General features: G+C 45.9%; 1 protein-coding gene across 1 annotated transcript; it reads right to left on the bottom strand.

The window, feature by feature from the left end:
* Positions 1-1,924: 1,924 nt before the first annotated feature.
* FAM234B (family with sequence similarity 234 member B) lies at positions 1,925-22,560 on the bottom strand (the record flags this gene model as incomplete). Its single annotated transcript, XM_082014217.1, has 13 exons — positions 1,925-1,996; positions 2,832-3,058; positions 4,195-4,312; positions 4,899-5,054; positions 5,275-5,356; positions 8,495-8,638; positions 9,302-9,443; positions 9,776-9,923; positions 10,595-10,725; positions 12,239-12,427; positions 15,021-15,119; positions 16,060-16,452; positions 22,524-22,560. 13 exons carry the CDS (start codon positions 22,558-22,560, stop codon positions 1,925-1,927), a joined length of 1,938 nt encoding a protein of 645 aa, XP_081870343.1.
* Positions 22,561-23,495: the final 935 nt, after the last annotated feature.

Raw genomic sequence — 23,495 nt, 5'->3', positions numbered from 1 at the left:
CTCTTCGCCCTGCACCCAGATTAAAATTGCTGCTGCAGTAGGAATGGGGGGTTGCTTTCAGAAATCTCCTTCTCTTTCCTATCTGTAATGACTCCCGCATGCTCCCTTCTTGCTTTTTCCCCAAAAATCTCCCATTCTGAGGTACTTTCCTGTCTGTCTCTTTCTACTGTGCTTCTCTACAAGCTTTAAGAATCCTCAGCTGGGCTTTTGCTTTTTTCTTTGTTTCTCTTCATCTGTCCCCCTTTCCCCATTGTAAAAATATCACAAACAATCCCCAAATCAAGCAATCTCATAATGTCTCAAAGGTAAAACACTGGTTCACATGACACACTGATGCTGTACACATTATTTATTTGCTCCATTGCAGTTCACAGTTCAAATACATTTTCCCAACAATATACAGACAGACTCTTTATTCACAGCGGGGATGTGTGTGTGTGCGGGTAGGGTGAATTCACATTATGGAGGAGCTAACGTCACTGCACTTGAATATCAGTTCTCTCAGGAAGAACCTCAGGAGAATAACTACTTCAGGTAACAGCCGCTTCACCTTTCCCAGCAAGGTGGTGGCTAGACAGGAGAGAAGGGGCGCTCCTGTTTAATCTGCATATGTTATGAGTCCTCACGCTTTCAGTCCCTATTATGCAGCTGTATCAACTGACTATATATTATAAACACTAACCCCTGTCTGGAGGAAAATGTCAGGCCTAGAGCCATTGCTACAGTTGTGCTAATATATACAAAGCTATTTACACCAAAATACCATTATACAAACTCTTCACAGGCTCTGACATTAAGAGAGGCCGGGCCCAAGGACCAGCCTTGGGGCTGGAAGCTAATCCTGAAGGGCTATCCTGGAAGCTTTATATGGAGATGCAGGGAAGAGAGAGGGCGATACAGTGAGAAGTGTCAAGAGCCCAGGAGAGCAAACCCATGGTAGATGTGTCCATCTGGAGGGAGGGTCAAAGTCCTGCCAGCACCTCACCACTTACAGGGAAGTGCGGGGAGGCTGGAAGGCCATGTGCCAGCAGGAGGACAGAAGAGTCCTTTGCAATCCTCACCTTAGCCTGGCTTTGCCTAATGTCAAAGCTCAGATCTAGAAAGGCATACTGGGAAAACAGTTCCTATGTTTTTGCCCTGCACTGTGGGGAGTTGCTGGGGCACCAAAGTGCTTAGTTTATATACGGTCATTTCTATTACAAGAAAATTAATGCAGATGCTCTGCAACTACAACACAGGAGACTGATGGCACACGCAGAGGCATAGTTCAAAGCACTAAACATACTGAACATACTGAGAGCAAATGTGCTCCGAGGGTAGTCCATTCCTCCTGGAACTGCACACAGGTCTGGGCTGGCAAGGGAATGAGCTCAGAATAGGGGTAAAATGCACAGAAAAGCTTTCCAGCTTTGCCTCTGCCTGAGCAGAGGTGAAACCCTGAAGCTGTGGTGTGAGAATCAGCTTTGCTGTGGCTGGATCTAATGTGATCTTTACAGTGCCAGTGGGGATCTGCTGGCAATCTATCCCAAAAGGGCTGTGGTGCATTGCAAAGGGGGACTCAGCTCACTGGACTGCAGTGTGATGTTACAGTGACAATTTGGGTTCATAAAAAGCTTAGGGATGGATGAAGAGGAGACAGAAATAAGACGTGAACCTTTTGCTTCTACATCACCCACATGAACCTGTCTTGAACATGGGACTGGGAAAAGAAATATACAAGTGCAAGAACTGGCAAATATTGTGGGGATCATCTTTCTCTAGATAAGGTAATTCAGCCAGAGAGCTAGTTTGTTTGTGAGTTTGGTGACAGAATGGAAAAGAGGGCTGAGAGCACAGGAAAGGTTGTGGACAAGACTAACCCTGCAGGAGCTAGACAGAGGCTTCTCTCCAAAAATATAAAGATTAAAGCAGCAGGTGGTGTCCCTTAGCCACACCATTTGCCTTGAGTCATCATGGCTCGCTCTAGGCTTAGAGCTTGTTTGACTGCCTGGGAATACTGTTTGGACATAAAAAGGAGTGTCCTAAATCTCATTCATAAATTAAACATACAAAAAATATACATATATTGTATAAATTGATACACACATATATATATATATATAAAAGAAAGTTGGCTTTTTTATATATATATATGTATGTATGTATGTATATAAATTCTAAATTCACATTTCCTTGTTACCTGGAGGGAAGCATGCAAGAACGACATATGGAGGGGGAGACGCTGAACAAGGTTCCTCTGGTACAGGACAGGTCCGCCTATGACAAACCTGCCTCCAGTAGCTTTCCCCAGAGAGCTGAAGAAAGGGGAAGTGCTTTTAGCCTCCATTCCCTCTACACAGCAGTTTTCCTGAAGATTCACAGAGCAGCTTCCTGTATTCCCCATAGAGGCCACAGGTCCAACGAAAATCTGAGGAACCACCAGGCTAGAGCTGGAGAGGAAAGGCAAACAAAAACTAAAGCCAAAACCTATTATCATCCAGTCTGGTAGAGAAAAATGCTAATTCACAAGTCAGCAACTGAACATGGGCACCACTATATGCAGGACCCTTGTTTGCCCATGTCAAAACAAGTCGTCTCTGTCCCACCCCTGTGTTCCTTCTGTGAGTCTGTCAGTCCCTTATGATCATCATCCCTACTTCTTTCTAAGATCCCTCTCCTTGTCCAACTGCCAAACTACAGCTGGGCCTCAAAATCTGTCTAGCTTATGGGGGCAGCCAGTCATCTTCCAAACAGACTCTTTGCATCCCAAAAAGCACCTAACTGTATCCATGGGGAAGAGATCAGCTGTTTTCAAAGCCTGGATTTCATTAGGGATTCCTGCACAATCTCACCTTCTGAGGAAAGGCAACAAATTTCAGCCGGGCAAGAAATCGCCTCACTTCCCCACGGCTGATTTTGGGAGTGGTGGTGTCCTTTAGCCACACCATTTGGCCTTGACTCATCATAGCCCATTTCAGGCCCAGCTTCCTGACCGAGAGAAATCCTGGCTGTTTTTCAGAGGTTGCAGTTGTTGTCACAGTGATGTGAAATGCATCCTTCTGGAGATCATTAATTCCAACTGGTCCATCAGAAAAAGGAGAGAAAATATTGGTGAGGAGTAAATGATTACGTTTCTCCCAAAAGAAATCTTACAGTCTTTACTCAGTCAAAACATCCACTGGACTGAGGGTATATTCAGTCTGACTTTACAATTGCATGTATCTTACTTAATCAGGGAGAATGATTTTAAGTTTAAAATTTTCCATGGAAATAAACTGAAATTTAGATCAAAAATGGAAGGATTTGGTTCCAAGTAATGATTTTGAGCTTGATATAGGAGATGCACATATTTCAATAATGCAGTTCCCTTTCAGAGAGCTTTCCTTGTCACACCTGTTAGCAGATATTGTTTTACCTCTAGAGAAGGGGAAACAGGTAAAGGGCAAATCAGTTCTCTTCAGTTACTGCAGAATGATCTGTACAGCCAGTTTCTAGCAAAACCCTCTAAAAATGATATTCTATTTGCTCTTGACTGAGTGGTGTTTCTGATACAAATCAAATTAGATGTAGCACTATGTAGCAGCTTTTCTACGCTTCCTGGCCTACTGGACTCTGTACTGGATGAACCGATCTTTTATCCCACATCCTGCCATGCTCAACAGGCTGGCTGTTGGTTGAATTGCTTTCGAAAGAGCAAGGAAATCTGACAGGGACTGTACAATCTTGTATAGATGTTAAATCCAGATCTACTTTTCCCTGAAAACACATGTTTAAATATTTTGGATTCCCCCTTTCAAAAAGAAAGAGGAAAAAGCAGCACAGCTGCTATTCCAGAGACAAGGAGAAGATGGCCAACAAAGGCAGAAGTGTATCTGAGGTGACAGAGGTTTCGTAGTGATTCTTCATGCACTGCCTTAAATCATAAGACCCATGGAAAGCCAGGGAACTTCTGTGATGTAAAACATGCACAAAATCAAACTTGGACCTTTCCTTGCTTAAACATGTGCAAGAAATTTGGTGGGTCTTTTATTTGCACAGTAGGGGTTGGACAGGACCTTCCTTCAGGAGGAAGATGAATCTTACTTCCCATGGCCTATGTGTGGTGAACCTCAGGTGCCACCTTTAAAGGCACACCTACACCCCATTGCCTCTCATAGCTGCCTCTCCCTCAATATTTCTTTTAGCCTAGGTAGTTTCTCCTGTATTTTTACTCACCTGCTGAAGCAATGACTTTGTCCGTGGCATTGGTGAGGTCCAAAAGGACTGTAGGAAAAACTGGATGGAGGAGATAGAGGTGGTGCAGCCCTGGGCGCTCAGGTCTGGGACCAGGTTGCTGTTGGAATGAAAGACAGACAAAAATGTTACAGCTGGCTAGCAAAGAGGAGTCTAGCTTTGCCAAAGAAATAAGTTTTCTGACACTGCATTTTCTTCACATAGAACACAGAATCAAAAACTCTGTGGTTTTAGAGAGATGAAATCCTGCAAAATTTTTTTTCTAAAACAGAGTTTGCTCCACAACTTCTGTTTGGCAAGGTTGAGATCTGGTTGTCAAAGCCAGCTTGATGGGTGAAACTACAGTCTGGAAGTTTGAGTCTCTATGCTGACTTGTGTGCCTGCATGCAGAGAAGCAGCACTCTGGTGCTGGGAATAAATCTGCAGTAAAAGTATCTCAGTGTTGCAGAGAAAAATGAAATTCACACAGAAAGTTCTGGTTTTGTGTCAGTAAAGCTTTCTGGTGAAGAATCTGCACACAAAAACTCCTGTGTTCAGGCTCAGAGAAGTCAGAGTTTCAAAGCAAGAGGAAAAGACGTCCCTGACAGCCTTCTTATATGGCAGGTTTAAAGTTCAATTACATTAGAGACAGAGACTGCATGTGCCTCTCAGAGACACCTCGAAGTGAAGAAAGGATGCTTGCTCACCAAACTTTGTAACACAGGCTGTGCTTCATCAGCCCAGAAGAGAAAAACAGACTTCTTATCCAAAGTCATGACTGACAGTGCATCGAGCTGTTGCTTCTGCCATGGGAGTTCCTGGTTCCAAACTGGGAGGCCGGACTTGCCATCTATCACCACCACCTCAAGGCAGGGAAGAGATCTAGCATTAACAGGCGTCCAGGTGTGGGCATACAGAGAGCCCCCTTGCAGTGGCATGGTCTCTGTTGCCTGTGGCCACACAGTGATGAGTGTCAGCCACAGAAACGGGAAGAGCGAAGAGCAGGGAATGATTGTCCCTTTCTACCCAACCTCCCTCACTCCTATGCTGCCACTAACTTCCTTGCTTTCACACTTGTTTTACCTTTTTGTTCCCATCTCCAGTCTGTGCTTGCAGCATGAAGTCCAGAGTTTGGTCAGCACCGAAGTAACCTGGTACAGGCTGGCTGCAAATTTGGAAAAAGAAACACTCAACCCCATGGCAGAAAAACAGGAATTTCAGATGGAGGCAGCACAGTTGCTTTCATCCTCCATTCTGCCTCTTAAAAAAAGCAGGATTTGCCATGCTAAATAAGATCTTTCATCCACTCAGAACTGTTCTGACTTTCAGGAATCATTTGTTGGTGGATCAGAAAAGTGAAAAATGATCAAGCAGCCCATAATTCTTGTTAGCCATTCTTCTGTGTGGGGGGCATCCCTTGCTGGGCTGTGTAGACATCTGTTTATCACCCTGTGACATGACTCTGTATTATTCTTTCCTTAGCATGAGAACCTGTACAGTTTTGCTATGGTCATAAAAAATTACCCAGCCCTTTCAAAATGCATCACCAGATTTGATCTGCTGAAAGTGTATTGCCCAGGCTGCTTTAGCTGTGTGAAACGGCTCTTAATATACTCACCATTAATGTCAGCCCATAATTTTTTGTTTTCTTACTGCTGGCAGTTTTACAAGCCTTTTCATAACCTTCAACAGCTTAAATGAAGTCCCCTCTCATCCTGTCCCTTTTGGGTGACATTAACACTATTACTTGAATATCTCTCATTATAACTCTTTTCTAACCATCTTGCTTGCCTTTGGCTTTCTAAGTCTTATCTCTGTCTGCCTTAAATTCACCGCAGCTAGACACAAGGTTCTAAATAAGCACAAACGATTCCTCAAAATTCACAGAATCAGAGATTTTATGGCAAGGTAAGATCATCAGAATATGTCCTCCCTCCTCTTGTTTATGACTGATTGCTGTATTTCACCCAATCAACCAAGTATCAGTAGGCTGACTTTGACTAGGTCTACCAGCCATGAGGCTTGCTACGGAAATACAAAGATGAGATTAATTCATCACTTCTCGTGACAGCCAGTTCTAATGATTAATCTCACCCAAAGAAACATGCCTGCATTTTCATTTTCTTGAACATGAATGGCTGTTGCTCCAAGGCACTTGTTCTTGCTATGGCAAGATTAAAATGCCCCTTAGCTCCTATTATTACACATGCTTATGAACTCACCTCTCAAGCTTCCCTTTGATCATATAAACCCTCCATGTTAAAGCATTTTTTCTAGCCCTTTTCTTCAATTTTTTCCAGCTTCTCCTTTAAAATGTGCATACCAGAATGGCTGCTAAACAGCAATGCCAGAGTACAGCTGTGGCTTGACTATTTATACTTACTTTATCAAACAATGCCATTCACTTTACAAACACCTTTGGCAACCAGAACCAATGCTTTCAAGGCAGTATCATGGGACACTCCTATAGCTTGAAAGCTCTCCAGTTGCAAAAGGAACTAGGAGGTAGTTCTATCCTATCGGCATAAACTTTAAAGCTCTCCTAAGATGCCTCTTCTAATGTCCCTTATGGGTTAGAGTCAGTGGCAGATCCCACAAACTGAATGCAGGCAGGCATATGTATTTTAGATGCTACCAATCAACTGAAAAATCCCCTTGGCACTTTCTCAAATGAACCAGAAGGCTAGTAATTATTCCTGTCTAACAGTAATCCCCACAGCAACCTGCTATTAATCCTCTCTCATCTGAAACATCCATTTACAATACAATTTTCAACTGCTTACTCAATTTCATGGTCTCTGAACTTCGCCCTTGTTTTATGACTACTGATTCTCCTTTATGGTTTTCCAGGGATCTTGTCAAAAGCTATCTGGAAATGCAGCAGTTCTGCAGCAGTCAGGGTGGTTTTGCTTGGAGACTGTTACCAAAGGGCTGGACTCAGTCTGCCTGGCTGGAGTGGTGTGCTTGGGGCAGGTTTACCCAGGAAAAGGGGAGCTCATCTAGCTCTGTAAGCTTTGTCTGATGAGGAACTGGGTTTGGGTCTGTTTGACTATCTAGTGACACCCCTGAGCTGAAACTGTCCCTCAGCCTGTGTTGCTTACGCAGAACTTCTCTAAGTCCTAAAAAAAAATACCCTCTTAAATAAATGCTTGTCCACAATATATTCGGTCTGCCAGATTCTGTCTCTCTTAACTCCGAGAAAACAGGCAACCCAGGACTTTAGCACAGTGGCCTTGAACAAGAATTGCTTTCATTATTTTTCAATTCAATTTCAAATTCATCTAGCAGCTTCTGTACACGTGTTGTACTCTGTCCCTTGGCGGGTCACAGAACCAGAAAAAACTGGGCTGGAGTGCAGCAACCTGGAAGAGTAGTTGCCCAGAGAGGTTGTGGAGTCCCCAGCCTTGGAGATACTTAAAACCTGACAGCACACAGTCCTGAGCTCTACTTGGTCTAGTTGAGCCTGCTTGAGCAGGTAGGCTGGACTAGGCAATCTCCAGATGTGCCTTCCAACCTCAACCATTCTGTCATTCTGTGAATGAAACAAGTAAAGCAGTTTTCAAGCTTTCTCGATTTGAACTCTGAGAAATTTTCCAATTCATTAGTGCATCCACTTGTGTATGACTGATTTTACAGCACCTATGAACTGGCTTTGCTTAGTCAGTACCCACTTACCCCTTAAACCAGACCCCAGACACATCCAGAATTCTGCAGACTCTGGGCCCAAAACACTTTCAGTCCATCTCCTTTCCCCATAGTACGATCAACTAGCCATAAGCTATTCCTAAAGCCATTGCTTATGTCACCCATCAGCCATCAAGAATGTGGACATGATCTGAATATCAAACCTAGCTGAACACTGATTTTTTTTTTTTGCTTAATGAAGTTCCAATGCCTTCTTCCTACAGATGCTCTTGACAGTCAGGTAACACAGAGCTGAGAGCTGCTTTCTTTCCTCTTGATAGCAGAGCAAGCAATTTGTTTCCCACATAATTTCCCTCAACTGTGCCCAACTGCCCTTTGCAAATATTTAATACTGGGCAAGCTGAAATTGCTGGTTATTATCAACCCACAAGATCTGGCAAATTACTTAATTTCCATGTGTGAAATTAGAGGAGGAACAGTATTATTTTAAGGTTTACATTTAGTAGAGATGGTATGCTGATTGCCATCAGAGTGCTCGTTTTCAACTTTCAAGGAACATTAAGATCTGTGGGCCACAGTCAGACACCTTCTCTAAATACTAATATCACTAATGTGATGAAGGAAAAAATAGGACAGAAAAATGTTCCCAGTATGTAACCTGCTAATGTTCTGCAGTTCCAGGGTCCAGCGGGGCTCCAGGTCCTGTCCCCCCAGTAGGATCAAGCCCTCTTTGCTTGTGATGAGCAAGTTGCTGCAGTTTGTGTCAGGTGTCTTCATTGTCTGCAGGAAGTCAACACCCCCACTGGCACAAATGGAAAGCAGAGAGGAGATTCCAAGGCTTGTATCTGCACATCTCAGCACTAGCTGCCTGTCCACATGGCAATTCATTCTACCTAAGATTTGAACTATTCTTGGAGAAGCCCATCTTTTCCCTGGCGATGGAGCTTAGCTTCCTTTGGGGGTTCCTCAGTTAAGTGGGCTAAATTCAGGTGTGGGCTCTTATGAACATCTTCTAATGTTACTATAAAAAACATGGAGTTTGGTGGTTCACATTTGTTCCCCCCCTTCATTCCTATCCAGGCTGACCTTGACCACAATTTGGCAGCAAAGAAGAAGGAGCTGAGAAATCCAGGCCTACAACGCTGTACATAGACTGAGCTTCACAAAGGAACTGCATTAGCTGGGAACACCCGTTTTTTTTTTCCTCTAGATATGCATAGGGGTGGAGGAAAGGAAAAAGGAGCGGGAGAAGCAAAGGACTCCCTTTTATCATACTCTGCGCTTCTTTTACTAGGACAACCACAGGACAGGGGGAAACAACGTGTTCCCCAGGGTACTGTTATCAACTGGACAATGAAAAGAAGGACAATATCGAAGTAGAACGGACCATTTCTAAGAGCGCTAAGAGGTGCCTACCCTACCTTTCCTCTCCCAGCAGAAGCAAGATGACAAGTCCATCTCCTACCTGTAAATGTCAATGAGCTCTGACAGGTTGACAGATCTGCGCTTTTCCCACTCCGGCTCCTCCTGCTGCAGCATTGCAGGAAAGCTGTCCCGGTTTCTGGCTTGGGTAAAGATATCCCTCAGGGCAACTGCTTGAACATTACCTGCCAGGAAGAGTAAAGATGAAGAGTCCTGCCTGAAAAAGTTAACTTCCTAGTAGCACGGAGGGTCCTTGGGACCATTGCAGTTGTGGTACAAGGTAAAGAAGTGCCCAGAGCTGGAACTTCCCTGGCATGATGGTATTCCAGGCTAGCAGGTATTGTTGCTCCTGTACTTTTCCACACCATGGCAGCGAGACTTGTTCCCATGCCCTCTACTCCTAGCTTTTACAGCAGAAGGCATGGTGGAAATATCCCAGGGGTGGTCTGGGCCATTTTAGGTAAAATTAATGTTTTCTCAGCAAGGCAAAGCGCTAGAGAGGCAAGATGCATCTTACCAAAACCAAACAGGATGTAGATTGCTCCCCGACTGGTAATGTGGACTTGGGGGCCAATCACTTTCCCTTCTCCATTGGTGCTGTACTTCACAGGACCACCCAAAGCAGTCCCAGTCTTTCCTGACACCAAGATGAAAAACACATCAGGCTGCAAAGAGAGAGATGTAGAGATTTTTAGCAGTGCTTTCGTGCATTTGTGCTCTCAGAATTTTCCCCAGTTCCCACAGCATGAGGCGCCATTGTTCTTTCCCCCCACAACAAGGTCTGCCTAGTGGTCTCTCTCTTTGCTCAGGCTGCCTTCCTGGGAGTTGTGCTTTTCTCTTGACTGCAAATGCATCAAAGACAGAAGGGACTTCAAAAACGTGAACTCCTCTAGTGACATTAATCCTAGAATTGCGGGGACAGCTGAACATGGAAGAAATCTGCATCTGAATTAATCACACAAGTATTTCTTTCTTTTGGATAAGGTGAATGCTCCTTTCTCCAGAGACCTATCTCAACATGGCTCCCTATGCTGCTAAACACTCACTTCAAACCAAGCCTTCAGTGAACAGAAACAGGTAATTCTCAAGTCTCAGCCAAGGGTAAATAATGACCCTTCTGTTCATTCCCAGCTGACAAGAAATGCTGGTAGTGTCATTATTGCTTAATCTCACTGCTCTGACCTACTGAAAAGAAACGGGTGCTTTTCATGGAAATCTAAGGGAATGACAATTAGGGGCTCTTGCAGCTCCTGTTACAGCCTTTCAACATCAGGTTCTCTGTTTTTCCTCTAGATAGTCAAGGTCGTTTCAAACGTTGAGCAGGGATATGCTGTACCTGTATCTCTTTGAGAGCCAGAACAACAATATCCCTAATCCCATCTCCATCTAAATCCGGAAGAGTTGCAGCCGGTGCAGCCAGGATCCCACTTGAAAGGTGGATGGAGTTCAGTGTCCAGATGGTCTTGCCTGCAGGAAGAACAGGATGAGAGAGACCTGCAGCACTTGGGGAACCAGCAGGCATCCCCAGAGAGTTCCACAAAACCTTCTTGAAGGAGGGGGCAAAACAGGTTGTTTCCTCCATTCTCTGAGAAGAAGAAAGACAAGCCTACAAACTGGGGCAAGCTGTAGTGGGAAGCAACGTTCTTCCCCCAGCATTTCTTCAGGTTGTCATTGAGTCATGCCTCAAGTCCTGCTGTGGTTTCTTTTTAGAATCTCTCTAGAAAGACCTGAGCCCAAAACAATTTCTGAAATAGCAGAGAATATTTGAGGTTCACTCTTAGACGGAGAACCTAAATGAGCGTGCAGCTCTCCAGGACAGCAGTTGTTTTCCTCAGTCAACAGTAGAGCCTGTAGGTAGATGCCAGGAAAGGGAACAGATGGGCAGTTCTGATATTCAAAGTGCAAATCTGTGAATCTGTGTCTCCGTTAAATTCCCAGCAGAAATAGCCACTCCAGCATGGCATGCTCACTCCACCTCAGGGTGAAAGCATGTTAGCAGACATGATGTCAAATGGTTCAGCAGTCCAGCATGGACCCAGCCGGAAATTCAGTAAAACCTGGTTTGCAAATTGGCAAATAAACACCCAAAAAAGGCAAAATGTAATTCAATGCTTTTACGTTTCCATGATTCTTTTACCAAGACTTTTGCTTTTTCAATCAGAGTTTTAAAATGCTTTGCTGCTGCTGCTGCTGCGTAGGATAGGGTTTGCCCCTGCATGAGAAAGGAAACCAAAGGCCAGACCTGCAAACACTTGCACACATTAATAACACTACTACTGCAGGTAAAGGAGACAGTCTATGGTCCTGACCATGCAAACACTGTGCAAGTAAAAAAGCCTTTGCAAGGCAAGTGTCGCTGCTCATTGACTGGATGTGTCACTTAAACCCAAGGTTTCTTGTATCTCTCCACTCTCTGTCCCGATTCCAAAAACATCCCTAAACCTACTTATGAATATTTCTGCCAGTGAATTAACGTGGTAGAACAAACAGCAATCAGAGGATGGAGGAGCACATGACCAAGTGATTAAAAATGCAATATTCATTCACATCTAATCAATTCTTCTATGGGCCTAATTTCTCTGGAAGGTTTCCTAGCTGTAGCATACATCCTTATATAACTTCTCCAAGAATGGTGTTCAGCTTTTCAGGGCTGTTAGGTAGGTGCTGAGTTGTACTAACAGCTCAACGTTGATGAGAACAGACCTTACATATCCTTTATGCCATGGGGATGCTACAGGATAAGATTAACACTTTGAAATGGTCTGAGATGGTAGGATGAAAATGCTGCCACAGAGCAGCAATGGTGTGGATTCTGTTAACCTGTCTAACTAGAAACTCATTGGTGTTTTGACTCCTTCCTGTGTGTCACCAGATAACAGCAACCATGAAGTACCAGCCCTGAATCATTCACGCTTATTAGTCCTTTAAAGAAAACAAAAAAGCAGTAGCGTATTTCTAATATGCTGGTAGTTGTTTCTACCTGTGGAGGCACTGAGAAGGCTAAGGAATTTCGATGTTCCTGTAACAAGGCAGACGGGCTCTGCAGGTGCCCCCAATGACAGCCCTTTGCACTGCACACTCCGAGTCTCCTCTGGAAGCTGGATGGACCACAAGGTGCTGCCATTCATACCCGAAAGGGCCACCACAGTTACGGAGGGCCTAGAGACACCTGGAAGAGGCAGGAAAGAGACAGTGAAATCCTTTGGTATCAGAGGTTATGTCCATGATGCTTTTGGTCTTTGCGCTTGAGTTCCAGCTCTAGCTCCTAGAGCTGAGTGGCTCAAACCAGTCACATCCACAATGCCTGAAAGCAAAGGTCAAATCCCACCCCATGGCTGAGTCTCTCTGTCTGCAGAGCCTAGCAGTGATCTCCAAATTGGGCTGTCAGCCAACAACGCAGACAATTGTGGAGGCTGGACCTGAGCTCACAGCAAGAAATGTGGTTAGTTGAGCACAGAGAAACCAAGATCCTGGGGAAAACCTGCTCAATTGTGCTGACTTCCTGGTGTGAAATGTACTGCTGCCGAACCAGACTGATCCCCTCTCCATCAAGACAATGGCTAGCATGAAGGGGAAACCTTAAGTGACTCCCAAAGCAGATGCCACCTCATGTGAAAGTCCTGGGTTTGTAATTCTGGAGCAGCAGAAGGTGACTGGCAATCTGAAAGCTTTTTCCTTTGTTTTCCAAATGAGTTTTATTATTGTGAAAAACAGACTGAAAGCATCCAATTGGTGTAACTCAGGGGTCTTTTACTAATTCACCAGTTAGCACAAAATAATTGTTAAAAAAAAAGTGCTTTATGCTGTTTCAGTTGACTGTTGATTCCAAATGTGAGCAACTTTTAGCTCAGCCTGCCCTCAGACATAATTGTGGTGATTGTAATCTCCACATATCACAATTTATGATGAACTCGCATACATTTCAAAATAACAACAGTCCCAGTTGACTCCTGCCTTACTAGCAAAACAACATATGATCTGACTACACAATGGGCGCATCTGGACCACCAGCTAAAAGCAAATCTTGATTTAGAGCTCACTTTCTAAATCAAAATCCCTCTTCTCTCTAACTGGAAATCACCTGGCTTATGCTAAGGGGTTGCACCAGCCCAAGCTCTCTTCATTGGGTTGGCAGGGACCAAGAACAACTAACTCCTGAATGCAACTCACAGCTGTTGTGTGTACAAGCTCAAGAAACAGCTAACAATGTCATAGCTTACTCCACCAAGTACCTACCCCAAGCTTATCTCTACTGGACGCTGTGTGAATGCTCTGAGCACAAGACACCAGAGGGCTGATGTCCAGCTATGTGGATTCAGGATTGTGATATGCTTACACCTGCTTTAGGGTCTGCCTTTTGTCTTGAAGAACTAGATATGACTAGTTCCATTCAGAGCATGCTGAGAACTGTATATATGTCTGTGATGAAAGATAAATACAATGCAACGACAAAATATAGAATGCAAGGACAACCTCTACAAACTGAATGCAACCTTTAAGTCAACAGTATCTCCCTCTCTCTCTTTCGTTTTTAACTTACTCTACAGCTTCTCACAGGTTTCTTTCTATAGGACTTGCCCTGAAATACCGAGGGCCTTGCTTGGGCTGTGGAGAAGCAGCATTTTCCATGTCCTCTAACTACATTTTTATTACCCTACTCTTTGAAGAGTCAAGGCATTTTGCTCCCATGAGAGTTCTCTTCAGGGTATGCAATGTATTCTTGCTTCCTGAATACGTCTCTGAGACTGAACAAATTCACGTAATCTCAGGCGATGCCAGGCTGGGCAGATGCAGGCATCTGGGAACCTCCAGGACTTCAGAAGCCCAGTGCAATAGGATGCTACCAGACCTGGCAGCCCCTGTATAACAGCGGCCAGTATATGAGCAGGCTGCTGCTATGTTACCTGAGGGGTGTAAGGCTTAACAGAGAAAGCAAAAGCAGTCAGAAGGAGGAAGCAGGGCGATACCTGCTAAACAGCCAGGCACAGTAGCTTCCCTACCATCAGCCGGTCTATTATCTGTGAATTAACTATAATTTGGAGCCTGGCAAGTATATGCAGTGACCTGGAGAAAAAGGCAGCAACATGAGGGTGTTTCCTGCAACGCCAACATACAGCTGCTCTATAAAAATCCATAATGCTCCCTGTTGGCAAGCAACTGGCTAGTTCAGAAGAACCAGAGTGCTCCAACAGTCAGCTCTGCCATCACTGTTCCTGTCACCAACTACCCTTGGTAATGACCAGTACACTGGACCACAGATCAGGAAAGAGTTGGGACTCTACCACTGAATCTCATCTGTGACCTTTGTCAAGCCACTTCCCTTCTCTGTGCTTCCACCTCTGTGCCTGTAAAATGGAGGTATTTAGACTGAGCTCTTTTGTGAAGGGCTCTGAGAGACAATAAGGTGGGGAAAAACACCATCTTATTTCCAATTGCCATTTGTAGAGCACTGCTTTCTAATCACTTTAACTCTGCCCCTAAACCAAGCGTGCACAAATACAGTACAAAGAGATGAACTTGCCCCAAGATGAGATATGGGGAAATAGATGACGCTGACCCAACAGGTATGGGAGCACAGGCTTGCAATGAAAATTATGAGCAGTATGACAAAGCACAGGCACATCAGCCATTTTAAAGAACTCTGAAAAGAGCAATGCAGTGGATTTGAAGTGGCAGAAACTCTTCCCATGCATAAGACAAAAATACAAAGATCTGTACTGACAAGTACAGAAAGAGGAATGGAAAGGAGCTGTGGTGCTTACCCATGACGCTAGCATTCATCAAGGCAGTGAAGACAATGAGGATGTCAGGGAGCCCATCACCGTTCACATCGCACAGCTCCAGTGGGGATAACACACCACCTGCAACATTCACATAGAATCACCGGGCTGTTGTCAAAAAGGCCACCCAGCCCATTCTCCATACTGGGAGCAGCGGGCTGGCCCAGAAAAGAGACTCATGGACAGCCAAGCCTCATAGAGTCTGCTAATTAACCACCAATTCCAGGCAGCTCCCACCACTGCATGGAAAGGCAGAAATGTAGCATCTGGGTCAGAGAAAGGAAAGGGAAAAATGGAGGAGCCAACAGAACAAGATGTCTGCTTCCCACTTCTCATTCTGAGGTGATGTGGGAGTCACATATCTTATGAAAGGCTTAGATCCGGAAGCCAGGGGCAGAAAGCAAGGAGGGAGAGACATATCTAGACCTGGCAGAGATTATTCCACAAACCACTGTTACTTTACTGCAGAGGTCAGAATGGCAGATACTTCAGAAATGTTACTAGTGGCCCACACAGGATGACAAAAGATCCCAAATGTTGATTTATAGATTCAAGCAGGACAAGAAGACAAAAGGAATAAGGTTAGTTAAGCCAGTTAAGAGACACAAAGACTTCTATCCCTCTCCTCCTGAATACACCCACAAACTTCAGTGGGGGAGTTGCTGGTGAAACCCAGGATGTAGAGAGGGAGGTGCTATGTTTTAAAGTGGTCTGGGCCATCTCCATATGGAACAGATCACACCATCCAGACAAAAAGGTAGGATGGGAGAAAAGTCAAAATGTTTTTTGATGTTGACAGAAACAAGAATTTGTGGCACTGTCATCTACTGATGCCAGATTTCACAGGCCTCAGCTTCAAGAGTGAGCAGCACGCAGCCTGTCTATTACCTCGGAGCATCTGCAGTGGTGAGGAAGGGCCTCTGCTCCGAGCTGGCTCTCCCAGATAGGTCTCTCCCGCCGATGCCCAGCCTGGGAGCTGCCACCTCCCCCATGCCAGATGCTGTTCCTGGGGCTTTCTCACCTGCTCCCTGACCTAGGTTGCGGTTCCAGGTGTTATGCAAGTCTCTAGGGGGACAGGGAATTAGAAATGCGCACACCAACACAAGAATCATCGAGATCACCACAGTGAGCAGAAAGATCGCTGTGCGCAGGTATGGCATGAGGGAGGGAGCAGCCTTCTGCTCCAAACTCCCAGCTGTCTCTGCAGGATAACCCTCGGGCACGCTCTCTGACGTGTGCTGCTTTGTCATCCCAACCTCCACATCGGAGTCAGGGTCCTGCATCTCCTCAGGGGGGCTCTTCCCATTCTTGACTCCCCCATTCTTCTGGATGTTGAGTACCAGGTCATCTTCACTTTCATCACTGTCAGCCTGAGTGAGTGGATCATATTCCCCGAGGTCTGGGCTCTTCTTTCCTGAGGAAAGAGGTGGAGGGAGAAAATAAAAGGTAAGGTCCTTGCTTTTGCAGGGCCTCAGTAGACAAAAGTCTGCAGTGGAGAGTGATACAGAAGGGAGGACTGTGCAGTCTGTATTTTGTGCATGGATGCAAGTGAGAGGTATGAGAGAAAAGACAGAATCTGTCCACGTTCCAGAGTAGCAGCTGCAGGAGAAAAGGTGTCGACAGTTTAATTCCCTGAGATAAAGTTGTATATATCTAGTATCTCTCTATATATATACACACACACACACATATGTGTGTGTGTGTGTATATATATACGGAATTCATGGCTGATTTAATTCTAATACTTTCCTGTTTGGTAATGAGACAGGCTGACATGAAGTCATGCTTAACGCTTTGAGTACCTAAACTGCAGCACTCTCTTGACTTCAGACTCTGAACTCCTTTAGCATTTGCGAACTTCTAATCCCAACACAGTCCTTCTTCAATTGTAGTCTGTGTTCTCTTGAGGGGCCCCCCCTCTGCAACTCATTTTTCCCCTGCTCTTCCTGCCTGGTCCAAGCAGCACTGCTGCCTTCTCGTGTGCCACATCTGCTATGCCGCTTTGTGAGTGATAGAAGGGATAGAGCACTGCACACAGTTTCTCTGCAGTGCTGGTAAAAATGGGTATCAAATCCCTGAAGATGAGGGCAAAGTGATTTTGCCCTTTTGGGCCAGTAACATGCTGGTGTCTGAAGGGATCAGGGCCGCCTCTCTAAGACACCACCTTCTCTGCATGGCTCAGCAATGTGAGAGGAAGTGCTCCAGCCCCTGCAATAGTGCTCCTGCTCTGTTCCTGCTCCCACCAAAGTCGACAGCTTGTGCTTGGCCTTGCCAAGATAGATAACTTAGCACTGATGCCTTCAGGTAGTAGCTTAGCTCTAAGGTGTTTGCCTGGCACATGGACGACTTCTCCCCCAAGCCCTAGACAGCCGCAGGGAGTGGGATGAGGGCAGGTGCAGAGCCCAGTTGTACATATGGCGTAAGGCTAGGGCCATCTGTTTATGGGGGCAGGCAAGATCACGCAGACTCACTGCCCCGAGCTACGAGTGGAAGATCACGTCTCAGGGAGCTGCCTTGCGCCACCAGGCTGGGCATGGAGCCATGGCCACTGCTCCGATGATTGCAGTGTCTCGGTCTATTTCTCTCTCTCTCTCTCCTGTTCCAAGGTGGGACTCTGCTGTCCCAGATATCTGCCTTGTTTCTCTTTGCCTAAAGCTGATCCAAGACAGGAGCTAACTTGTGCCCGAAGATGCTTGAAGTGATACATGCAAGGCATAAACAATAAGCAAAAATACACAAGCTGTAACCACTCTCAGACACTAAGATGATGGGAAGGCTTTACAGAGCGGAAATTTAAGGGCTTTCATGATTATTCTTCCTGCATGAGATAGTATGCCTTATTTCTGGTTTTCCTGTTAAAGGCAGACTCACAGTTACAGATGTACTGTAGTATCTAGTTAGTGCAACACACCTATTTTGCATCACGTAGAATCTATTTTGCAGCACGTGCATCTCATTTCTTTCTCATTTCTTGCCCCTCGAAAAGACCTTCACTTCCCCTTCCTGTACCGCTTATAAATGGTATTCAGTGTCAATTTTAGGATTTAAGAAAAACTGTCAATCCCACTAAAGGCCAAATGCCCCACACCGAGTAGAGCAGCCAAGACAACCCACCCACACTGAACACAGGGAAATAAAGATAGCCAGCGAGGTCACATATCAGAATCAGACCCTTCCTTTTTGAACTATGGCCTTCTATGAAAGATTAATTTCAAAACAATCTGGTGTACATACACACCAAAAAGCTGTTCCTCGTGGAGGTAGATCACCCAGCTAAAAGATACTACATTCCTATGGGATGGTCCAATATATCCCTGTGAGACTCTGCACTGTTTCACACAGATCTGCCCTAAACATGCGTTCAAAGTGTGGGCTTTTTAGGAAGTCTTGATAACCTTGGCTCCATCCTGTGAGCAGCATAGAAGGCCACCAACCTCGGTGGCACACAGCTCTCTGCTCAGAGATTGCAGTGACAGCGCAGCATGAACTTCCCAGATATCTATACAGGAGGTTGTGTTGACAAGTTGCTGAAAGAGTACTCAGCGAAAACAAGAAATTCCAGAGAGGATCTGCTGGCAGGATATTTGCAGCTTCTCACTACAGATCCAGATGTGCCAGTTCAAGCCAGGTCAGAGTGGTATGAAAAGCAAATGCTGCTGGCCCAAGAGTAAATGGCCTTTAGTCTGGGAAGTCAAAGTTATGTCAACCAGACTGCTCCCAGTTTTGGAAACTGGTGTGCTTTGAGTAAAACAACTCAATAGCATACTTACACTTCAGATATACTGTGATTCAGATATACTTTAATTATTTTAATGCCAGACAGTCAACTCAGAAGACTGAAACCTGCTGTTCATCCTTGGGGCAAAAAGCATTGCTAGGAATGAGCTTTATCTGGAACACTTTTGTTCTGGATCTCTAGGAGACAGAAAGAACCTTGAAACTATGGCTCACTCACTCCTTGAACTGGCTGGGACTGTGGTGTTGGGAACATAGACAGTGGTGTCAACCACCACAGATGATCTGTAACAGCAACACCTTTCCTGCCAAGAACCAGGTAAGAATCCCAGTCCACTGATCAGAGGCTAGAAAACAGCTACTACACAGTAATGACTTACAGCTTTTGGTGATCTTTTGGAAAGGATCTATTGAGTTATATGAGGGCTATAAAGCAGAGAGCTGCTCAGTCTTATTTCATGTATAAGCCTGACCAGGAACCAAAAAATGGCACTCCTTCTCCCCATCTTTCCTCAAAAGGTTAGCTGGCACTCTCACAAGCCACAGCCACTCAGTAAGTTTGGGCATAAAATGCCCTGCTGATTTTTTTTTTTTTTTTTAAGCTAAAAAGAGGGAAGATGGCCCTTTAGCAATGGCTGTTAAAGCACTCACATAGCACATGGGAAACCCAATTGCATATCTAATCTCAGAGGATTTAAATGCTCATCTCTCACTGTTCAGAGAGAGCCCTAACAATCGATCTATAGGTGTTTCAGAATGCATCTGGAGGACTGGTGAGGACAGGCTGTTCTGTGGTGCAGAGAATACATAACTCATAATTCACCTGGCTGGAGAGAGAGCAGAAGGAACATAAGTCTTCATCTAAGTTTTAGGTCACTTGCTGTGGGAAGGAGGGGATACCACACCTGACTTCCAGTAATCACTCCCAAATGATTTTTCAACAGAAAAACATAGAGACACATGAACAGCAGTAAAGAATGTGTGAAAACAAGAGCAGTCACACACCACTTAGAGAAATATAATTTACTGAGAAGTGCTCCAGAAATCAAATTCTTTCCTTTCTGGTCAACAACAAGGCTCAGGCTGGGGGAAGACAGTTTGTCCATCAAGAGAAAGCTAAAACTGCCTCTGTTGCAAGTGATAAGCTATCAGAAAATCCAATACTCCCATGCAGTTTCCAACTTTCCATCATGGAAGCAGAAATGCTAAGACCCAAGTCCGCCTCTTGGTCAAACTCTCACCCTATCTCTTGAAATGATAATCACTGCGTAACCTTCATGATAAATCATTTCCTGCACTAACGAAAACAGACTCCAGACCTACCCTGAGCAGCTCTGTGGCCTTCCTTGTGTATGTAACAGACCTGTATAACTCACATCTTGTTATCTGTCTTTGGCATACCATGTCTAAGTGTATCCACTTTACAGGGACAGAGTTCATACCAGCAGAGTCAGTTTCCTTGCTGCTCTGTGTTCTCTCCTACAGGTATGGTAAATAAACTGCTTCTGTTCTGACCTGTTCTAAATTCTATTCCGGTTTTTCCACTGCACCAGTGATAAAACAGAGGTTCCCAGTCAGTGGCCTGTGTTTACAATCAATCTGAGGAACAGTTGCTCGTGGTCTTGTGGCTAAATTATTGGCCATGTTGCCCTAGATTTTTTTTTCCAGACACTGGAAGAAAAAGCAAATACTAAAGAGGGAGGTTTTCAAGGGCAGAAGAGAGATAATGCTCCAAACCTACCAACTTTAAAGGGCAGCTGGACTTTAAACTGCACTTTATGACTTTGAAAATCCCCTGTGCATTTTCCTAATAGCACTTTTTGCACAGGCAGCTCTTGCAACTATTGCAGTAGAAAAATGTGACCTCTCATAGAAGAAAAGATGAATCATATGATCACGATTCGGAAAGGAGGCATCTGTGAGGTGATCTGTGTTGGAATCAGGTCCCACTCATAATGAAATACTCATTTCTAGTCCTGATGGCTTGAAAGATATTAATGGTAATCTTTTTTTTGGTTTTGACTTACTAGAAAGGCTTTTTTTTGCACTCACGTTGGAGTGAAAAAAGCAAATCTCAGACTTTAGATGAGTACAATTTTCAATGCGTTATTCCAATGATGACATACTAGTTCCATACTCTTTGTACTCGTTTCATGTTCTGTTGTTTTTTAGTTTTTTTTCCCCAGCTGGCAGTTGGCAGGCACCAGTCACTGGGTACTGCAGACATATCTCTAAGCCCATGGGGAGATAAGTTGCCACATTGATATAATTAATATAATGAGATGCATCAGGAAAGAAACAGCTATAGCAACAGGCTTTCTGCTTTCTCATTGCTGTTGAAAGCTGCAATTTTCAAGAATTAACCACACAAGATGTGATATATGCAACTTAACCTAAGGGCTGATGCAAGAACTGTTTTCTTAACTGCAGTTGCAAGGCTCTTTTCCAAATCAGTACCTCCCAACAGCAGGTATCAAAGAGCTTATGATGGTTCCAGAGGTCCCAGAAAAGATCTGTACTTGTTACTGTACAGTCCCCCAGTGGTCACAAACAAACACACTTGTACCTGCCAGTTAGCACTTTTCCTAAATAAACTTCATGTAAAATGTATTCCTTCCCTTTTTGACAAACATATATATATATATATATATAACCAGGAAGAAACTGATTTGCAAACAAAACTTCTTTGAATGAGATCTGGTATGGGTTACTAAAAGCTGGCAGGAAGGCCCTGAAGACATTACTGTGATCTTCGTGGAATGATGGAGGATGAAAGTACAACTTGCCCACTGAGTGCAGCTTCACAGACTGGGGCACTGCAGGACCATAGAGGTGCATGGTGCTGGGAAGGAGCCCTCCCCCAGCAGTGCACAGCTGGGCCCTGTCTCTGTCCCACGACTGTCCTGAAGGCAAGACATGGTCAGGAGGGGCAAGAGGCACTTTCCCATTGAATTAATGTAGTCAGGTGCATTGGCACCATCTCCAGTCCATCCAACAGCAACTAGCACGCTCTCAAGATCTGATTTCACAATGTCTTTTCATTCCCTTTTAATCTCCTCTCTGAAGAGAATGTTTTTTGGACTGCTGCTCACTGTCTTATCTTTGAAAGATCTGGTTCCCCAACACAATAGTCCCTTATGCCCGAATATCCTTTCATCTCACTGAAGATATCTGTCTGGAAGGTATGCAAAGGTGGTAGTCAGACTTTAAACATTTACCTGGGTAACTGCACTTACCAAACTCCTGGCCTGGCTTTTGGGGGTAAAACCCGGCAGAGGTGGATCAGAAAGGGACTAACGTTTTCTCGCAGGGGTGGCGACTGTCTTGAGCCCTGTGCCCACTTCTGCGCGGCCTGCGGGACCCACCGCCTCCTCCCGCGCAGTCCCGGCGCGGCTCCTCACAGGGCCGCGGCCAGGCCCAGGTCCCCCGCCGCCACACACGCCGGCCCCGAAGCCCCGAGGCACTGCCCCGTGCCCCGCAGCCCTCCCTCCGCCATGGGAGCCGGGCAGAGGCCGCCGGGCCTCCCGCACCGCCTGCGCCCCCAGGGTTGCCGGGCCTGCCCCTTCGCTCCAGCGCCGGGCCTCGCCCCACATCGCCACATCACCATGGCTACGCACCCCACCGCCCCCAGGCAGCGGCAACCACGCCTCCCCGCTGCAGGGGCACACCCGGACGTGGGTGCCCCGGCCCGGCCCGGTGCAGCGCGAGCGGTCCGTCGCTCGCTCCCTCCCGCAGGTACAGACCCCTTACCTGGCAGCTTCAGCGCCCGGGACAGCACCGTAGCCATGCTGGAGAGGCGCAGTGCGCATGCGGGGCACCCCTTGCCGGAGAGGCCTCCGTGCCTTCCCGTGGCCTCTTGGGAATTGTAGTTCTGCGGCGTGAAGCGCCCCGGGAGGGCCCTTCCCACCTCACCTCACCTCACCTCACCTCACCTCACCTCACCTCACCTCACCTCACCTCACCTCACCTCACCTCACCTCACCTCACCTCACCTCACCCCACCGCGGCGGGAGCCGCCGCTCCTCGCCCGGACGGCTTCACTGTGTTGGGGCAGAGGGGTAGGGGTGGCGGGGAGTGCAGCTCTAGGGGTCCCCGTCTCCTGGAGCTGCGGGTGAGGGCTGCACGGTGGGCAGCAAGTGGGTGAGAGGGGCGCAGGCCACTGGGCCCTGAGGGCCTCTCCCCACGGGGCTGGCCCTGCCAGGAGCCGGCAGACCTCCGGGTGGGACAGCGCCGGCGCCTTCACCTGGAAGGCCCAGCTGTCCAGCTGAGATGGCCACCCACCCGGCCTAAACTTTGGGATTCCCACTGAAACAGAAGCTCTTCCCTCGCTCAGTTGCCCATTGGTTCCTCCCTGTTGTTTTAGGGGTGGGGCCTGTGGCAGCGAGCCATGACTAAAGACAGTGCATGTTTACACAGGCGTCACTGTGTGCTGCACACAGACTCATCCGAAAATACGGTCATTGTCTTAAGAAACTACCAGTCCTTTAAGTTTCTCTTGGTAGAAATATATGCTTTCATTCTTGTGAAGTTTTTGGTTGGAAAAAATTGTACTTATTGCTTTTGTTTATTTTGCAACTCTTTTTTTTGCTTAATTACAGTACAAAAGGCCACTAGGGTGTTTTCCAAAGCTCTCCTCAATCTTCACCACAGCCTTCTGAGGTAAGCAAACAAGTGAACCCTCCCTTTCCCACGATGGGGAAGTTGATCAGTTGAGGGTTTTGT

Source organism: Phaethon aethereus, assembly GCF_964289735.1.
Source record: "Phaethon aethereus genome assembly, chromosome: 1".
Lineage (NCBI taxonomy): Eukaryota > Metazoa > Chordata > Aves > Phaethontiformes > Phaethontidae > Phaethon > Phaethon aethereus.
This window is presented reverse-complemented; position numbering and strand designations above follow the sequence as displayed.